This window comes from Danio rerio, chromosome 21, assembly GCF_052040795.2.
Source record: "Danio rerio strain M-AB ecotype USA chromosome 21, GRCz13ab, whole genome shotgun sequence".
Lineage (NCBI taxonomy): Eukaryota > Metazoa > Chordata > Actinopteri > Cypriniformes > Danionidae > Danio > Danio rerio.
Window position 1 is genome coordinate 15,718,341 of NC_141041.1, and position 20,351 is coordinate 15,738,691.

A 20,351-nucleotide genomic window follows, 5' to 3' on the forward strand; every position below is an offset into this window, starting at 1 on the left:
GAGTCTAATACATGAAATACACATATTAAACATTTATTAGGCCAAATTAAAATAAAACATACCTGGAAGACTGTCATTATGGCTGCAGGGAAGCTGTCAAAATTCGTAGTGGGTGTTTCATCTTCAAAATTAAACCTGGTCGGGAATAGAAAAAAACTTCAGGGTGCTTGGTTTAAAGAGGTACACTTGAAGATTTGGATGTCAGTTGTGCTTGGCTTTAATTTAGTTTAGAGAAGCAGGGCTGTCACAACAAAGATACTGAGTTACTGGGATCAAACCACTACTTGGTTTTATCATAATTTGTATCCTTAAGCAAAGTATTGAACTTGAATGTTATATAAATAATCAGACTATAAGTGCAATATTCACACTCAGACAAGATATGGCTTTTTTTTAGCTTTATTTTCATTTTGTATTCACCCTCTGAATTAAAACATTAGAGAGACCCCACAGTGCTGTCCACTATTATTCCCAATTCATTAGTCCCTATAAGCATTAAAAACAATACATTTTTGTTCAAATGCTATTAATCATAAACCAAACCAACAAGATAGAAGGTGAGTCACTGTCATTCACCATATTTAATGGGAGTGGGCAGAGCTAAAGTTCTCTTTTGAAGTGCTTTGCTTACTGAAACTCTAATTGGTGAATTGGTGGTTATCAGTGGTTATCAGCTGATAGATATGGGCCAGTAGGGACCTTCTGCACCTTCTAGTAGGCTTAGAAGGTTGTTATCATCCATCAACATGGTTAATGAGCTATACTAATAGAGACGACTGCGGATCTGTTTTTACATTACTGTGACGGCTGGGTTTAGGGTTGGGGTAGACGTTAAGAAAATACAATGAATGGGAAATTTTATAAATAATATAAATAATTCTCGTGGTTAATCAGCTACACTAATAGAGAAGACTCCACATCCAGATCTCATTCATTCATTCATTTTCTTGTCGGCTTAGTCCCTTTATTAAAAAAAGGGGTCGCCACAGCGGAATGAACTGCCAACTTATACAGCAAGTTTTTACGCAGCGGATGCACTTTCAGCCGCAGCCCATCTCTGGGAAACATCCACACATTCACTCACATACACATTCACCCACACACACATACACTACGGACAATTTAGCTTACCCAATTCACCTGCATGTCTTTGGACTGTGGGGGAAACCGGAGCACCCGGAGGAAACCCACACGAAGGCAGGGAGAACATGTAAACTCCACACAGAAACGCCAACTGAGCCGAGGTGCGAACCAGCAACCCAGCGACCTTCTTGCTGTGAGGCGACAGCACTACCTACTGCGCCACTGCCTCGCCCACACATCCAGATCTGTTTTTACAGTACTGTGAAGGCTGGGTTTAGGGTTGGGGTAGGGGTAGACGTTAATAAAATACAATTAATGGGAAATGTAATAAATAAAATAAATGATTTTCGTTAATCTTTTCGTTTTTCGTTTTTTTCGTTAATAGAGCACCGATAGACATTGTGTTCACATGACTTTGTTTTCTCGTAAAATAGTTGATTGTATCTACATTTAGCCTGAAAGTAAAGTCAAATTAGATGCATAATAGCATTTGTAGTTTGACCTACAGTAACATCTGAAACAATACAAATGAAACAAAACATTGAAAACTTAAATACGTTTTATTAATAAACTAGATGCAATTAAAAATAAATGCATAAATGACTGAAGCATGTTACACACATTTACCGAAAAAAGTTGATATCCTGATCATCAGTGTATAAGTCGCACACTGCTGATAACCACTGATAACGCTCATTTAATCGAGTGATAACATTCTAAGGCAGGGGTAGGGAAACTATGGCTTGTAAGCCACATGTGGCTCTTTGACCAAAAATAAGTAGCTCTCCAGCTGTCTCCCTTAAATAATATTTTACAGTAAAAAAATTATAACTGTCCCTAAAAAATCAGTTTTCTATGGAAAATACAATCACAGTTCCTTTTATTGTATTTTGTTTTACAGCAAAATGAATAAGAACTCAGTTTACAATAAAAGGACATTGTACAATACGCGTGTGCAGAGCTGTGGATAAACTTGAATCACGACATTAATAAAGGGCAAACAACTTAAGTTTTTATGGTAACCTCACACACGTAAATTCAAACAACATTCATCAGTGGGGATGGCGAAAACAAAATAATCATAAATAAACTTGTATTACAGTTGAAGTCAGAATTATTATTATTATCTTTGTCATGATGACAGTAAATAATATTTGACTAGATATTTTTCAAGACACTTCTATACAGCTTAAAGTGACATTTAAAGGCTTAACTAGGTTAATTAGATTAACTAGGCAGGTTAGGGTAATAAGGCAAGTTACTGTATAAGGATGGTTTGTTCTTTTGAGTATAAAAAATATATATAGCTTAAAGGTGCTAATAATTTTCACCTTAAAATGGTTATTACAAAATAAAAACTGCTTTTATTCTAGCCGAAATAAAACAAAAAACTTTCTCCGGAAGAAAAAAATATTATCAGAAATACTGTGAAAATGTCCTTGCTCTAACATAACATAATTTGGGAAACATTTAAAAATGAAAAAAATTCAAAGGGAGTTCAATAATTCTGACTTTAACGTGTATATAACATATACACAACCCAATGGCTCTTTAAAAAAAAATGTGTTTACCAAAATAATCAGAAATGGTTCTTTGCTGAAATCCATATCATTTAAATATGATTTTTTTTCTCCTTTGGGTACTCAGTGCTTATTTCAATTCATGGTCTCCATATCTACCCCCTGAAACATTAATAATAATTAAAAACAGATACTCTCACATCCACCATTCCACTAGCATAAATAATATCTGTCCTACAGAAATAGATGTCAGAATTTTAGAATTACAGTTGAAGGCAAAAATTATAACCCTACTCCCCAACCTTCTCTGAAATTTTAATTATTTAAAAAAAAAAATTTCCCAAGTGCTGTTTAACGAACAGAAGATTTTGCAACACATTTGTAAATATAATAGTTTTAATAACTAATTTCTGATAATACAAAATGGTCTTTGCCATGATGACAGTGCCAAGTTTTCAAGATGCTGGATTTCAGCAATTTAAATGCTTAACTACGCTAATTAGGCAAACTAGACAACTCAGGTTAGTAAAGTCACTGGACAACAGGGTTTTTTTTTCTGTGGCCAATCGAGAAAAAAAAAAAAACTTGCTATTTATACTGACCTTAAAATAATTTTTAAATTAAACAAAATGCTTTAATTCCAGCCTAACTAAAAGAAATAAGACTTTCTGTAGAATACAAAAATATAATAGTAAATACTGTGAAAAGTTCCTTATTCTATTAAACATCACTTCGGAAATATTTGAAAAAGAATAACAATTACACAGGAGGGCTAATATGTTGTCTCAAAATATACTGTAAAATATGCTACGACAAAAAGTCATGGCTACAAATGAGGTACTTTACTTGACTAATTTAACTTTATTTAATGAGTTAATCAGGGTTTAACTATACTTTTTAAGTTTTGCACAGATTTACTTAACATTTTAATTTAGTTTGCTTGATATAAGTTGACATGACTCGAAAAGTCGAAAAGTTAAATTGATTCAACAAAAACAAAAAAAGTAAGCCTCAAGCATTATTTACAGGGTGTATTACACAACTGTAAGTCAAACAAGACTCAGAAGGATCAGTTTTCCTCTTTTTTTCTGATCCAGCCTTTACAAGAATTTTCTTCCTCTTTTTAGATTAGTTCTCTTTTAGTCATGCCATCTTCAACTCCAAATCGCCTTTTAGAGTTTGGCCTTCAAGAGAGACACAAGAAGAGAATGACTCATCCATTCATAAAGGAGATTCAGAGCACGCCTGCGTTCACCAGACTGAATTATTGTATAAAGCTGGTGTCATTCAGTGCTGGCTGTGCGTGGGACTCGTATATTTGCTTTACATCGTAAACATAAAGAGGTTTCCAACAAAAGCTGCAGCAGGAGTATTACTGCATAAAAGACAAAATGCTGTTCGCGCGTACATAAGCTTAGAATATATAGGCTCCTATGATATAAGCAATGTGAAAAACAAAATAGCAGAACTCGATCATATAAATGGAATTTACAGTATAACACATCATGAAATTTAACAAATGTTTTAATGAATACGTCAAAAGTAGTGATGTACGAATGATATGCTTTATCATTCAAATGGAACAAATGCATCTTAAAAAAAGTCTGAAGCCACATGGGGTCTTGAGACTCTTGAGAATCGAACATTTTGTTTGTAAATCCACTTTTATTTCACATATATGTATTTGCGTCATTGGCTTTGTAAAGCAAGTGTGAGTTTTGTAATTTTTTTGTTTTTATGTTTAATATTTATGATGCATATGCTTAATATATTGGTTTAAAGAGATGATTCTTCACTTTTATTTCACTTTTTTTCTGAACGGAAGGGCAAAGTTAAATAAAATAGTATTTTTAGAAGTAGTGATGTGCATCTAATCAAATTATAACATAGACTAGTGTGTAACACAGACTTGTCTTGTAATCAATTTTTAAGTTTTTTATTTTTTTATTTTTTTTACACAATGTTAGATTTCAATTTAATGTTGGGAAATGTTGTCAATTTGCATTTTAGGGATAACAAATCCAGTGTAGATAAGTAATCTGTAGTTTTAACTTTCAGGTTAATAAAATCGTTATAATATAATGGTTATTTTGGGGGTCAAAGGGGATCAATGTTATTAGCCCCCATTTATTTTTTCTGCCAATTTCAACATTTTTCAACACATTTCTAAACATAATAGTTTTAATAACTCATTTCTAATAACTGATTATTTTATCTTTGCTGTAATGACAGTACATAATATTTGACTAGATCTTTTTCAAGACATTTCTCAACAAAAGAGATATTTCAAGGCTTAACTGGGTTAACCAGGTTAACTAGGCAGAACAGGGTAATTAGGCAAGTTATTGTATAAAAATGGTTTGCTCTGTAGACAATTAAAAAATAATTTTGACCTTAAAATGGCTGTTAAAAAATAAAGACTGCCTTTATTATTGCTGAAATAAAACAAATGAGACTTTTTCCAGAAGAAAAAATATTATTAGACATACTATGAAAATTTCCTTGCACTCTTAAACATCATTTGGGAAATATTTAAAAAAGAAAAAGAAATTCAAAGGGAGGCTAATAATTCTGACTTCAACTGTATATAATTATTTTTAGCATAAGAAAATAAACAGTATAATTAACTTGAACAGAAAGAGTAAAAAAGATAATGTCTCCAAAAAAACATAAGAAAAAAATTGAATAAATAAAATAAATAATTTACAGAGAAGTGTGTAGGCTCCACAACTCAACATTCGCCAAACCAGTCCAGCCCACAAAGAGTTACAAGTCAGCATCACTAATATAAAGTCTTATTAGATTCCAGATTTTGAAAAATATGCCTGTTTGCCAACAAATATGTCAATTCTTCCATGACCACCAATTTGCATTTTTAGAATACACATTTTTCATGTTTTAATTTTAACAGAGAAATAAATAGAGATTTGGGGGGCGGAATAAAACACTTCATGGGGTAAATTTGTAAATATATTTAGTTTGATCTGTTAATAAATATTTCTTCATTTCAGTTAATATTAACCACTGAAAAACTAATTTATGATTTTTATTTATTTATTTTTTATTAAAACAGAGCAATCAATCAATTAATTATTCAGTCAAATGAAATACACAGCCCTAGAAAATATATGAAAAAACAGTAAAACCGAAAAGTGAAAGGATAAAGGAATCACCGGGGACATGTAAGCTTTCTGTAAAATATATTTCATGCCTACACATTCAAACACCTGCCATCTTCAGCGAACACACCCGAGTAGGCTTGTGTCTTCGGGGCCCTCAGGAGCCTCAAAACTATGATAAAAACACTGACAGAGGCTCATTTGACAGAATGTTCTGCTGGAGAAACGATCTGAAATCCTTCATCTCGGTCTGATTTGCATAAGCAACAGAAAACTAAAGAAATCTTTCAGCAACCCGGCAAGTCAATTATATCCTCAGAGATATCTCCCTGAAACATTAGGAATCAAACAAGCACTTCACTCCAAGTGGTTCACAGGCACGCAGGGGGTCAGCAAACTCAATAAGCCAGAACTAAATTAGAAAGTCTTCAAATCACACAAATGTTACATTTACAAATCTACAGTATTTTTACTTCAAGAATTCAAATGCCAGAGCAGTTAATACAATCCATCCCTGATTGCATCACAGCCAATGAGAGATGTGCATGTATAATGATGTCACAACACGGACAAGACAACGGCCTGAATCAGAACACACATCATCATGAATGAAGATCATTAACGCTGCATGTGTCAAATTAAAAATAGTTCTACTAGGGCATGTGAGCTTTATTTGGAAAGGCAGAGTGACTCACGGGCATGATTTCACATCTGACTCTTGAATATGCATTTCTTCCTTTAGACACACAGTCTGGCTGAGATGACTAACGGGCATTCACACTGAGCGGAATCATGTGGTGAATAATTCAAGAAAGAACGCGATGAAATTTAAAGAAGAAATATGAAATAGAATATGTTTAAGGTGCATGAAAAAAAAATCACAAAATTACACTGCAAGCAAATGTTACACTATAGAGATGCTCAGACTTATCTGATTGGACCATTGTTGAAAAACTGTTGATTATGCTTTTGTGCACAATGTCTGAAATTAAATATAAATAAATAAATAAATAAAATAAATTAATAAAGATAAAATGTAGGTATTTAGTTATTAAAAAACTACTACTGATGCTAATACTACTACTACTACTCCTACTACTACTACTAGTACTAATAATAATAATAATAAAAACTCATTCATTCATTTTCATTCATTTTTTACGCAGCGGATGCCCTTCCAGTCGCAACCCATCTCTGGGAAACATCCACACACACACATTCACACTTACACACACATAAACTACGGACAGTTTAGCCTACCCAATTCACCAGAGCACCTGGAGGAAACCCACGCGAACGCAGGGAGAACATGCAAACTTTACACAGAAACGGCAACTGAGCTGAGAATCGAACCAGCGACCCAGTGACCTTCTTGCTGTGAGGCGACAAAACTACCTACTGCGCCAACCGCCAACTTATCCAGCATATGTTTTACGCAGCGAATGTCCGCATTATTATTATTATTATTAGTAGTAGTAGTAGTAGTAGTAATAATAATATCATCATTGTCATCATCATCATCATTATTATTATTATTATTATTAGTTGTAGTAGTATTTTTATTATTATTATTATTATTATTATTATTATTATTATTATTATTATTATTTATTTATTTATTTATTTATTTATTTATATTTTTTACTACAAATGAACTCAAATTTATAGCATTATTATCAACTACCAATTAGACAAACTATATTTAAATTCCTCTCGGTCAAATAATTGTTTTATTTTATTTTATTTTATCCAAGCAAATACTAGACATTTAAGTTTATTATTGCTATTATTATTGCTTTATTACAGTGTGTTATGCAAATATTTACTGTAAACACGAGAAAGATTACTCAAAAAGAAGAAGAGAAAAGAAGAAGTGAATGATGGATGGATGGATGAATGGATAGGTGGTTGAAGGTTTGGATGGATGGATTATTATCAGATTATTATTGTTATTGTTATTATTATTATTATATTTATTTTATTATTAATATTATTGTTGTTATTGTTGTTGTTACAAATAAACTCAAATGCATAGCATTTGCTTGAATATCTTTTTATTTAAAAAAAATTATAAATAATTAAATAATAATAATAAAATAGCTGTGTGAATAATAATAATAATTATTATTATTATTTTTGTTATTGTTATTATTATTATTGTTAATATTTTTGTTGTTACAAATAAAATGGAATAGCATTTGCTTGATAAATTAAATTAAATTAGTTCCTGTATGACATAAATTGTATTTCCAATATTGATAAAACAGTAGGCAAAAAGGACCCATCTGACCTACTTCAAACTTTACAGTGACTTTTAAAGAGTGTCACCAAAAGTGCATTTGACAGCAAGACATGTTTCTACAAGACTATTATATTAATGAGACTGCACAATTAACCACATGTTGTATCCGGTTTAGTTCATGGATACAGTAAGGCATCCAGAAGACGGAGCCTGAGGTTGATCTCAGTCCAACAGAACACATCAAACATAGTACCAGGCTTAAAATTGGCTCCAGAAAACTTATCTGATACAGATGCCACAGGAATGTAATAGAAACTTCTATCAGAGCTTCACTGCAGTCCTGCTGTGGTCAGAAAATGCTAATTTGCATGTCGATTTAAAATTCCAGCAATGTGCTCCAGCTCGACACTTATTAGCAAATCTATTAATGTGAGAGTTTTGTAAGTCGCGGATTCAGGTTTACTTGTATTTGTGCCCATGGGTAGACTAGGTTTACAATGTTATAGGCTAAAATGTTGTCAGCTCTAACATTTTACAAACATCACAGACATTAAATGACAGGACAAAAGTCTACTCCCTATTCAACTAGAGGTCATCAAAAAAGTGAGCCAAGTCACTTTTTTATGTGCGTATTGTTTTGTGGTTAACATTGGACAAGATGTGTCATAAAAATGTAAAAGATAAATTTGATTAAAAAAAATGCCTTTGCCAGATTCAATAAAAGAGAAGAATGGGACAGAAATAGCTGAACCAATGGAGGGTTATTTAAGAAATACTCACTGGCCCCCGAAGAGCTGCATGCCAAGCAGAGCAAACACCACGATGAAGAGGAAGAGGAGGAAGAGCAAGCTGATGATGGACTTCATGGAGTTTAACAGAGAAACCACGAGATTCCGCAAAGAGTTCCAGTATCTACACGAAGAGAGAGAGAATTAGGATTACACTCTGAAATGCTCATTGGTTGTAAGGGTGCTCCAAATGGTTGCTAGGGTATGACTACACAGTAGCTATAGTGATAACAGATTGGTTTACTGTCTAAACCAAAAAGAAATATGTGGTGTGGTTATGTGGTGTTTGTTTATCAAAAGTTCCCGATTAGATTTGTTGTTTAAGCAATGGTATTCCCAGCACATACAGTATAATTAACTATCGATCTCCACTTGAAAAATAAAATCATAACTGAAGAAGAAACACTGACAGTCATGATCTGGCTATTACGTCAAGACTGGATTAATATAAACACTATCACATTGGACAAAAAAAAAAGAGATGATAAGTTTGTAAAAACAAACTTAAGGAAAAAACTTCAGAAAAAAATCAAGAAAGTGCTTAGTGCCACTAACATTTTGTGGAACTAAGTATGTAACCTACTTTAGTATGTGAAAAATAGTATATGAGCCAAGCTAAAATGTTTCCTGACTCTCTCCTCCAAAACACCCCAAAATTGCTCAATAATATTTAGATCTGATGACTGTGCTGGCCATGGGAGATGTTCAACTTCACTTTGATGTTCAACAAATCACTCTTGTCACCATTCTTGCTGTGTGTAAATGTGCATTAACATTCTGTTATATGCCTGATACATGTCTGTTTGGACTCTGATATGTCACCAATATGTGATATGACATGTGTCAGTAACACTTTATTTTGATCGTCCATTTGAGTATTAGTAGACCGTCTGCTTAATATCTGTTGATACTGCTGCTAAACAGGCAATTAACTGACTATAAAAAACTTTGCAAGTACATGTCAACTTACACTAACCCCAATCCTAGCCCTAACCCCAACATTACTTATAATCTAATGAGAACTTGTTGGTGTGTAAATTCAATGTAACTTAAATTCAACAAACGAACCTTCAAAATAAAGTGTTACTCATTTATCCTTTAGAATCTGTTTGGGTCACGCTAGACTTCAAAACCATGACATTTATATGGACATTGGATGAGTCATTACATAAAGACACACATTGCGGCATCTTTAAAAAAAAATGCAATTTAAGATATAACACAACAACTGTCAATCCATCTGAAATTGCATACTTCCCAAATTTAGTACGTGAGGCAAGTATGTCCAAATATATAGTTTTTGAAATGCAGTAGATGAGAAGTACTCTATGGCCTACACAGCATCACAAAATTGTCATGTGTGCATCAAATGGACACTGTTCTATCCCATGAGGCCACACAAAATAATTTATGAATGGAAGTGTAGGGCATATGATAATGCTAATGCTAATTGTATCATAATGATAATCATACTGCATAGAGGTTTTTAACTGGCATGAATTCAACTCAAATTCAAATTTAGTACCTACTTAAGCAGTATGCGAATTCAGATGCAGCTCATATTATTATACATTCTACTACACTGCTCAAATACTACAAATTTAAAGTTTGTGTTCCTTTAATTCATTGAAAGGCATTACTCAACAGTCTTCTACAGGTCACACACCTTTACCCAAAGCAAACTCACGCGTAAGTGTTCACCAAATGAGAATCTTTAAATGCAGCAACAAGCAAAGTAGCTTGAATGCAAGTCATCAGAGAAAAAAGTGTAGTGTGACCAGACTTGTACTACCTGACAAAAGTCTTGTCACCTACGTTTTAGCGACAACAAATAATACTTGACTTCAACAATAAACTTGACTTCTAGTTGATCATTTGGTATCAGTCTTGGCTAATAAGGAAAAGACCTCTGGATTACGCTTATTTTACCAAAGCAAAATATGATCATGCCTTGATTTTTAATGATTTTAATGACTTTGTTTAAACAAAAGTCTTGTCACTTAGAATATAAAGTCATGGTGCAATGGAAAAATAATGAATATTGTGTATGACTCCTATGAGCTTAAGGGACTGCATACATACATCTTTGCAATGACTTAAATAACGTATTAATAAAGTCAACTGGAATGGCAAAGAAAGTGTTCTTACAGGACTCCCAGAGTTTATCAAGATTCTTTGAATTCATCTTCCATGCCTCCTCCTCCATCTTACCCCAGACATGCTCAATAATGCTCATATTTGGTGATTGGGCTGGCCAACCCTGGAGCACCTTGACCTTCTTTGCTTTCAGGAACTTTGATGTGGAGCCTGAAGTATAAGAAGGAGCGCTATCCTGATGAAGAATTTGCCATCTCCTGTGATTTGTAATGTAATGGGCAGCACAAATGTATTAATACCTCAGGTTGTTGAGGTTGTTCACTCTGCAGATTTCTTGCACGCCCCCAATCTGAATGTAACCCCAAACCATGTTTATTCCTTCACCAAGCTTGACTGATATCTGTAAGAATCTTGGGTTCATGCAGGTTCCAATGGGTCTTCTTCATCATTTGTGATGATTAGGATGCAGTTCAACAGATGATTCATTGGGACAAAAATCTACCTTCTGCCACTTGTGAAGTCAACTAGAATTCAAGTCATTATCTGTTGCTCTTACAACTGGGATTGACGACAAGACTACTGTCAGGTAGTGTACATACAGTATACTGTAAAAATCAATTAGGTTTAGGTTTAGGTTTAACTTTATTTGTCCCCGAGAGGAAATTTGTCTTGGGCATAAAAGGTGCTACAACATTGTCTAAACAGACAGTAAAAATAAATAAAACAAAACAATTAAGAACAAACAGTTAAGAACATACATTGTTTACAGAGTAAGACCGTATATAAATATAAATATATAAATGAAACTGATTGTTAATCAGAAATCAGACTTGTTCATGTATGTACACAGGCAGATGTGCATTGATCTACTTACTTGGTTACTTTGAAGATACGGAGCAGACGCAGGGCTCTCAAAACACTGATTCCAAAAGACGCACCAGGCTGAATCGCTGCCCAGATCACCTCAAATATACTCCCCACAATTACCTTTAAGTATAAACAAAGTCTCTTAGTTACGTAAGTTCCTTATTTACCCCTTCAGATCTGAATTATTTTCAGTATCCAAAAAAGTCTTCGCTTAAGGCTTCCATAAATGAGACCAAATAAAAATAATACAAATATCAACATTATTTATTTCAATGGACAAACTTGAATAATATAACTTTAGTTTTTTTTTATTTCTCTTTTATAGACTATACATAATTAGAACATTATTAAAAAGACCCATGCATTTAATGTCCAAACCCAGTACATTATAATGGAGAGGCTTTATTTTTAATCCTGATTTAAAGCTTTCAATACTTTCAATACATTTTAAACTTTACTAATTAACAAATGCAACCCTTCTTATGTATATACAATCTATGAAATATTGGCAAACATATCAACACATGTGAATACAACCATTGAAAATGTAGCCTACTTCTGTTTTTGGAATATAGTGTTGCCATGCTTCTCTTCAATGTAGTGAATCTTTTAAAAATAACAGCAAGAAGAGCCTTACTGCCATTTGATTGGTTGAAAAATGTCCAATATGATGGATAGCAGGTTTTAAATTTGGTAAAATGCACCAGAAGCAAAACAATTAAAAATAAATAAATTAAAACAAGACTTGACATGCCATGTTCATTGTAATTGGCACATGGTCAGAAAGGGGTAAAATACTCTGACTAGGAAACTCATGACATATCTAGAAAGCGACAGCTGGAGCGAATGTGAATAAACTAGCTGAGCCAAAAATCTTTAACATCCCTGTGGCATTGTAGTGTAGACACAAGTATCACAGCGGCTGAAGATGACCGACTGAATGCTAAAGCACAGGCTGGTCTGAATCATGTGTGCTGTGACTCACCCCAAAGTCAAAACAGTTGAACGAGGAGTGAAAGTAGTTTCTGGGCCCCAGGCCGTACATCTTCAGAGTCATCTCTGTCAGAAACAGACCCAGGAATACAAACTCTGCCAGGTCTAACAGCCCACAGAAATGAAAGGAGAGATTAGGTTATCCGTCAACACCCAGCTTTCCCCACACAAACCTTCAAAAGTAATGCACTAACAAGATAACGCTGGGCAACACAGCTAAAAGAAGTAATAGATCAGTCTTCAATACATTTTACACAAATGTACAAAAATACAGTTTATATAAATGTATTATTTACAAGCAAATTTTTAATATAAATATATTTTAAATTTTATATTATTGTTCATCTTATATTCATTTATAACATGGGTCTCAAACTCAATTCCTGGAGAGCCGCAGCTATTAAGCAGGTGTGAGTTGGAGGTGGTGGGAGCTAAAATCTGCAGAGTTGTGGCCATCCCGGAATTGAGTTTAAGACCACTGATTTATAATATATAATCATTTATTTTCCAATGTGTATATATCTACAGTGATTGGACAATAAGGCTCAAACACTATTATTATTTAATAACTGAAATGTTGAATTATTATGTAATAATAATTCATTAACTCAATAATGAATTATTTAGACCACAATAATGCAATAATATGGTGGAGGGCCTCCTTTTGCGGCCAATATGGCATCAATTGGTCTTGGGAATGACAAATACAAGTCCTGCACAGTGGCCAGAGGTTTTTTGAGCCATTCTTCTTGCAGAATAGTGGCCAAGTCATTACGTGATGCTGGTGGAGGAAAACGTTACTTACTCCTAAAAAACACCACTAAAAGACTCAATAACATTTAGATCTGGTGACTGTGCAGGTCATAGGAGATGTTCAACTTCACTTTCATGTTCATCAAACCACTCTGTCTCTATTCTTGGTGTGTGCCTCTTTTGGTTAGTCCTCGAGCCGGGATTTGAACTCAAGACACCCTGACATGCTACTGCACCATATGTTGGAGCACTAACCAATTGGCTATTGTGCCAACAATACACTTTTTTTATTATTTAAAAATATTAGATCAAAACATGTCCTCATTTTTCTGTATTCACAATTTATGAGACAATATGAGATTTTGCCATTATCAGTATCTGAATAACTAGTATTTGTTTGGCTTACACAGGGCCTTGGTGAGCCACTCCGGCTGGTCGTAATGGACAATAGCCACACACATCGTGTTCAATCCCACCAAACACAAAACGATCCAGTAGAAACTCTGTGCCTTCACCATCCGCCGGATGAAAAAGCGAATCCTTTTTTCCTTTCGACGGAAATATGAGGAGCTGTCGTTCTTACTGCTCTTCAGGCTAGCTCTGGCAAAAGGAGATCCAGGTGGTGCTGCAGAGAGGAGAAAATACAGTCATTCATTCATTCATTCATTTTCCTTCGGCTTAGTCCCTTATTTATCAGGGGTTACGACAGGAGAATGAACCGCCAACTGTTCCAGAATATGTTTTACGCAGCGGATGCCCTTCCAGTACTGGGAAACACCCATACACACTCACATTCACAAACATATTCATATACTATGGCCAATTTAGTTGAAGGTGCAGTAGTTGATCTTCCACAATTCTAACAGCTTAGCATAAATCTCTAAATCACAGTCCCTCCCCTGTCGTCTAGAGCCACGCCTCCTGAAACACGAGCACAGCAAAAGAACCCTCTCTCATGTGTTAAAAGCGACTAGTGCTTGTCCGGCAGCGTGCAAGCCAAACTGACATGCTACTTCATAGTGAATATTTAGAGTTGCATGGTAAAAAATGTAGGGAGAGACTAGGCGGGAAGAAGAAGACAGGGTCGGCGATTCAGGTAAACAAACTGTTTTATTAATTTTAGAATTTATTAATTTTATTAATTTTTTTAAACAACACTTCTGTGAAGATATAACCCATTTGTAACAACAAAATCTAACGCTACATCAGCTTTGCATGAAGCTAAAAGAGTTTTAAAACAGAACATTACCTGTGTAAGAGAAATCATTCAGACATGTTGTCATCCTTTCTCCAGCGTGCAAAGATAACTCCAATATTGATTCAGGTTTTTAAAAGGTTTTGTTTCAGCATGTTTTTACCGATCGCGCGAGCGCGTGCGTGCTCTCTCTCGTGAACACGCGGCGGTCGGCGGAGATGTTTACAAACGGCTGCGCAGTTGTTCAAATCTGCATTTGCTGACAGACAGATTGGGCTACTTATCGGAATTATGAGAGATGTCGGTCCGACTCTATTTAATTGGATGAATATTTTTTGGTTTTATGCCTTACCCAAAATATAAAATACATATAAATACAGTTAGATCATTTACTGTAATCATTACTATTAGACTGTAAAGAGACTTTCAACCAGCACAACAAAAAATTCTATTGAAGAAAATCACCTACTGCACCTTTAATCCAATTCACCTATAGAGCATGTCTTTGGACTGTGGGGGAAGCTGGAGCACCCGGAGGAAACCCACGCCAACACGGGAAGAACTTGCAAACTCCACCGGGACTCAAACCAGAGACCTTTCTGCTTCGAGGTGACATTGCTAACCACTGAGTCACCGTGCTACCCAAAAATACAATTAAAATACCTTAATAGAAGATACTTTTTTATTTATTCATTAGACACATCAAAGGTGTGGTTATAAATTGGTTATAAATTAGTCTATCACCCCTTTGAAAAAAGAACACCTTGAATACTGAAGCAGTACTAATATACAGTCATCATGCTCCCTGATCATTAAGATTCTATGCTTATATTTGTCTTAACAGGATATTTCTGTGCATTACAGTAAAAAGGCCGAAAGCTTCTCAAGGCAAAAGGTCAAGCTTACCGACAGAGGAGATGTCTGTGAAATGTTCGTCTCCCTCTTCAGCACTGATGAGGTCATTTCTACCCTTTCTGGACTTTGTTCTTTTTAGAACTGAATGCAGAAATGCATAAAAATGCACACAAATACATTCAATTATCATTTGAGAACTGAAATATGAGACATTTCACAATATAATTAGTACATTTGTCATTGTTTGCTGAAAAAAGAATAAAAGAAAAAGAAAAAAAAAACAATATATGAATTAATTTTAAGGGTTGCAGTGTCACAAGATAAACTTGATATATGTCATCGTGAAAACATTAAAGTGGTCCGTTCTAAATAACGATCACATTAAAGACAGCTTGAATGGAATTTGCAGAGACTTTAATATCAGTATGTTAATGTACTTCCAACTGAAAATAAATACATCGACTGGGAGGTGGGGCTATCTTTTTGCGCAGCATTCTCTCATAGCAAACTAATGGTAAAATAGGCAGGGTTAAGAATATTGTGGCTGTCCGCAACTCCAAACGCAGAAGCAAAGGGTCAGACTTTTTTTTCCAGTGGATTAACTTTTATTGGATTTTATTGTTCTTCAAAAGAACATGTTTGCTAGCAAAATAAACTCTGTAGATTTTGATTTCACATGGACTTGGAGGGTCAGTGAGAGTATTTAAAATGTATATTTGAAAGGGTTAATAAATTATTTTTACATAAACAAAAGTATACTAACAAATACTAGTTCAGTCATGAAACTCTAACGTTCGCAGGAGTGCTTGTATCTCTTTCGATAACCAATCAGCTATATACCCAGTAGAAGTAGCTCCAGTCTCCAGACTGCACGCTCGTATCTACTCTCTGCCACCCCCTGCTAGATCTGCTACAGGGATTCATTTGCAGCTCATGTTTACTGCATATGTAGTGCTAACCGTTTTGCTAATAGTTCTGCAGGTCTCTATTTATTGTGGTAAGATTGAGTGAGGTACTCGCTCCCAGCAGCAGCACCGCAGCAGATCTAGACCGCCAAAGGTAAACATATGCACTTGCATTCTTTAAATAATTCATTCATTCATTCATTCATTCATTCATTCATTCATTCATTCATTCATTCATTCATTCATTATCATCAATAAAAATATTGTCATCTTACTCCAAGAGTTGTCATGATGACTAAACTAAAATAATTCAATTATTTATTTAAATAAGCTTCATGTGAGTGTCTGGCAACAGTGAGGAATGTGTGTACAGGCTTGAATTGACACTAGAAACACAATCCTGTATTCCAAACACTTTCACACTTTTACTTTCTCAAATCCATAAATCCCCTCTACCCCATACATTAAAAAGGAATATTTGGTAACCCTGATTGTTTAATCGCCTGATCATTAAGATTAAGAAACATTTTATTCCCAACTTTTTACATTACTACTAATTTCCATGTATTTTGAGAACTAATTTAATGTCCTGCTGTATAGGACACAGTTATTGTAGGTTAGGGATGTCACTACAGTCAGCTAGTTAGTACCAAAGCCTGTGTGGCATGCATGATTCTATACGTGCATCTAATCCAATTATTCCAGTCATCTTAATCTGTGTAATTAGCCCTGCCTTCCAGAACAGCATAAAACTGACAGAGATTATGAGCATTGATAAAAATGAAGAGTCTCTGAACAAGTGCAATAGCTAACAATGGAAACGTATGCAAGAGAGTTAACATGGGGCTAATGCCACAACCCATTTCTTTAACACAACATGAGTCCAATTCTTAACTATAAACCACGCCCAGGTGAAAAGATCTGATTTATGAAATGCACAAAAACTCAATTTTCGAGCAAAATCATAATCACATATGAGGGTTGATGGAGAAAAAGGTCATACTTTCCACTGGCCTGGTTTATCATAGGATTCTATGGTACACCAGCCCATGGACCCTTGCCCTCTTTTCACCTGGGTTGTTCTGTTTCCGCCTGTACCACGCACCATCCAGAGGGGATTTCTCCTCAGCGTTCTGGTCTTCCTCCGCCAGCAGCACCTCCTCTGTAATTCAAAAATAACAGTAAGGGTGCTGAATATTTAAAACCATAATAGGACACATGCAATGTAAAGAATTTAGACCTGTTCAAGTGAGTACAAACAAAGAAAATATCTGCATAAAAAGTACTATAATTAAGTTTTTTTTGTTTGTTTGTTTTTAAGTGATGAAACTGTACAATATATGAGTAAGTAACTGAGCCACCTGTACTTTAAAGTCATTTATTACCATTTATTCACAATTTGTTTACCCAAAAATTTTTAATAACCTCATCATTTACACTTCATTGAGTGATTTTAAAGCTTCTTCCATTGAACAAAAAATGTATTTTAATTAATGCTGCTTGCTGGGACCCACCGTTTTAGCATAGTAGAAAAAAACAAATTACTATGGAAGTCAATGGTTTCCAGCATTCTATAAAATATTTATCGTGCTCAACAGAAGAAACATAGGTTCAACACTTGGATGTATTTTAAAAATGTTTTGTTGTGTGTGTAATTTCCCTGCAGGCACAGAACTTCAATATGACATCATACTGTTGTTGTACCCCAACGTACCCACAACGTCGTGGGGATGTTGGGTTTCGTTTGGAAATGAAAATCGGGTTGACATCAGAACCCAACTTCAGGCTGACATCAATGTCTGACGTCCAACCTAAAATCAACCAAATATCTATGTCTAATCATGTTACACCTTGACGTTGTGTGGACGTTACCACTATGAATTCTATCAGAAAATTTTGGTTACTTTCCAACTCAACCTAAATCAACCAAATATCAACATAATTTGACATTGTAATTGGACATCAAAATAAAATTGTCCTTAGACGATGGCTAGACATTGAATTTTGGTCACCTGACGATATGAAACAAATCTAACCTAATATAACGTCTTATGATGTTGTGTGCCTGCTGGGTTCCTCCATGCCTTAAAGCTTTGCACAATTCAGGCCTCTTATGAATATGCTTCTTTCTATAGTTTCACATTTAATAAATACTCTCAACCGTGTGTATAAAGCTGATTCTAACTGTACACCAGAGAAATGTCACTTTTACACTAACCTGCTTTGCAGATCCATTCCAAGTAGCCGGTGAGCTCCCTCTCAATCTGCTGCTGTCTGCGAAGCTTCAAGAACTCCTGCCTCTTCTCCACTCGCTCCCTCTCTTTGGCAAACTCTCTAAGACCAAACACACACATTTGCAAAATAATTTGTAAAAATGTTTAAAAAGTAATTTTTGAGCAGCCTATAGTTAAAAGCTTTTATGAGTGCATCATGTTGGAAAATGTAATTTAAATGATTGGAAAATATAATATTTTTGCATTGTTTTGCAGGCATATATTTCCTGAACATACTTAAATTGCCTTGAAACATTCATTCCTTCATTCCTTTTTTCATTCAGACACCCCCAAATATGTCTGTAAAGCATGGCTATAACAATGTGATCTGCATTTCAGTTCAATAATTTTTGTTTTAAATTCAGATCAAAAGATGTTTGTCTGTCAAAGATTATAAACCATGTTTAGTTGAAGTCAGAATTATTAGCCCCCTGATGTATTAGCCCCCCTGATTTATTAGCCACCTATTTATTAGCCCCTGTTTATTTTTCCCCATTTCTGTTCAACGGAGAGACTTTTTAAACACATTTCTAAACATACTAGTTTTAATAACTTATTTCTAATTTATTTTATCTTTGCAATGATGACAGTAAATAATATTTGAATAGATATTTTTCAAGACACTTCTATACAGCTTAAAATGACATTTAAAGGCTTAACTAGTTTAATTAGGTTAACTGGGCAAGTTAGAGTAATTAGGCAAGTTATTGTATAACAGTTGTTTGTTCTGTAGACAGTCGAAAAAAATGTATATAGCTTAAAGAGGCTTATAATTTTGACCTTAAAATGGTTTTTAAAAAATTAAAAACTACTTTTATTTTAGCCAAAATAAAACAAATAAGACTTTCTCCAGAAGAAAAAATATTATCAAATATAATGCGAAAATTTCCTTGCTCTGTTAAAATCATTTGGGAAATAAAATAATAATAATAATAATAAATAAATAAATCAAAGGGGGGCTAATAATTCTGACTTCAACTGTATATCAATAAGATGACACATTCAATAAGACCCAAAGACAATACACCACCTAAGGTGAATTATTATAAATAATAGGAGTGTAGGTAGTTTAACTTGCATGCTCACTTAAAAAGTTGTTGAAATATAGATTAGATGCTCTAATAAGACCAGTTTAAAAACTGGAGTTGACATTAATAAGATATTATTTAGAAATAAACAACCATTTTTAGTTATTATTTTAGTATTAGGGAAAGGGTTACTGTTATTAACCTCCTCTTGCACCTACCCATAACTGAGACTGACTCAGTTGAGTAACCCCAATATTGAGAATCTATGCCAAACTAGTGTAGTTGTTAGTTACCTCAGTTCAGTAACCCCAATGTTAAGAATCTATGTCAAACTAGTGTAGTTAGTTGTTAGTTATCTCAGTTGAGTAACCCCAAGGTTGAGAATCTATGCCAAACTAGTGTAGTTAGTTGTAGTGTTCTGTTCTGAAAAATCTGAGAGCTAACCTATATAGATGAAATTAAAGCTTGTTTTATATTATTTATATTATGTAAAATAATTGATTAATGTATAAAACAAAAATAAAAACATATAAACATTTGTGTCACATTATACATTTTTGTATAGCATACCATAGCAAATGTTTGTAGTGCTTTAACTTTCCAGAAATACAGCATACACTGAACCTACTGTAC

General features: G+C 34.2%; 1 protein-coding gene across 2 annotated transcripts in view; it reads right to left on the reverse strand.

Annotated features, from left to right (window-relative positions):
• cacna1bb (calcium voltage-gated channel subunit alpha1 Bb) overlaps window positions 1–20,351 on the reverse strand; it is a 259,390-nt gene that overhangs the window by 106,939 nt on the left and 132,100 nt on the right. Inside the window, exons 10-17 of one of the 2 annotated variants that reach the window (XM_087300946.1) lie at window positions 18,636–18,751; window positions 17,490–17,579; window positions 15,564–15,653; window positions 13,869–14,087; window positions 12,702–12,814; window positions 11,724–11,836; window positions 8,745–8,876; window positions 63–135 (exon numbers count right to left, since the gene is read on the reverse strand). In XM_087300946.1, coding sequence (XP_087157072.1) covers window positions 63–135; window positions 8,745–8,876; window positions 11,724–11,836; window positions 12,702–12,814; window positions 13,869–14,087; window positions 15,564–15,653; window positions 17,490–17,579; window positions 18,636–18,751 — 946 coding nt within the window. The remainder of the gene's footprint in view (window positions 1–62; window positions 136–8,744; window positions 8,877–11,723; window positions 11,837–12,701; window positions 12,815–13,868; window positions 14,088–15,563; window positions 15,654–17,489; window positions 17,580–18,635; window positions 18,752–20,351) is intronic. The other variant, XM_087300947.1, reaches the window with a different exon arrangement.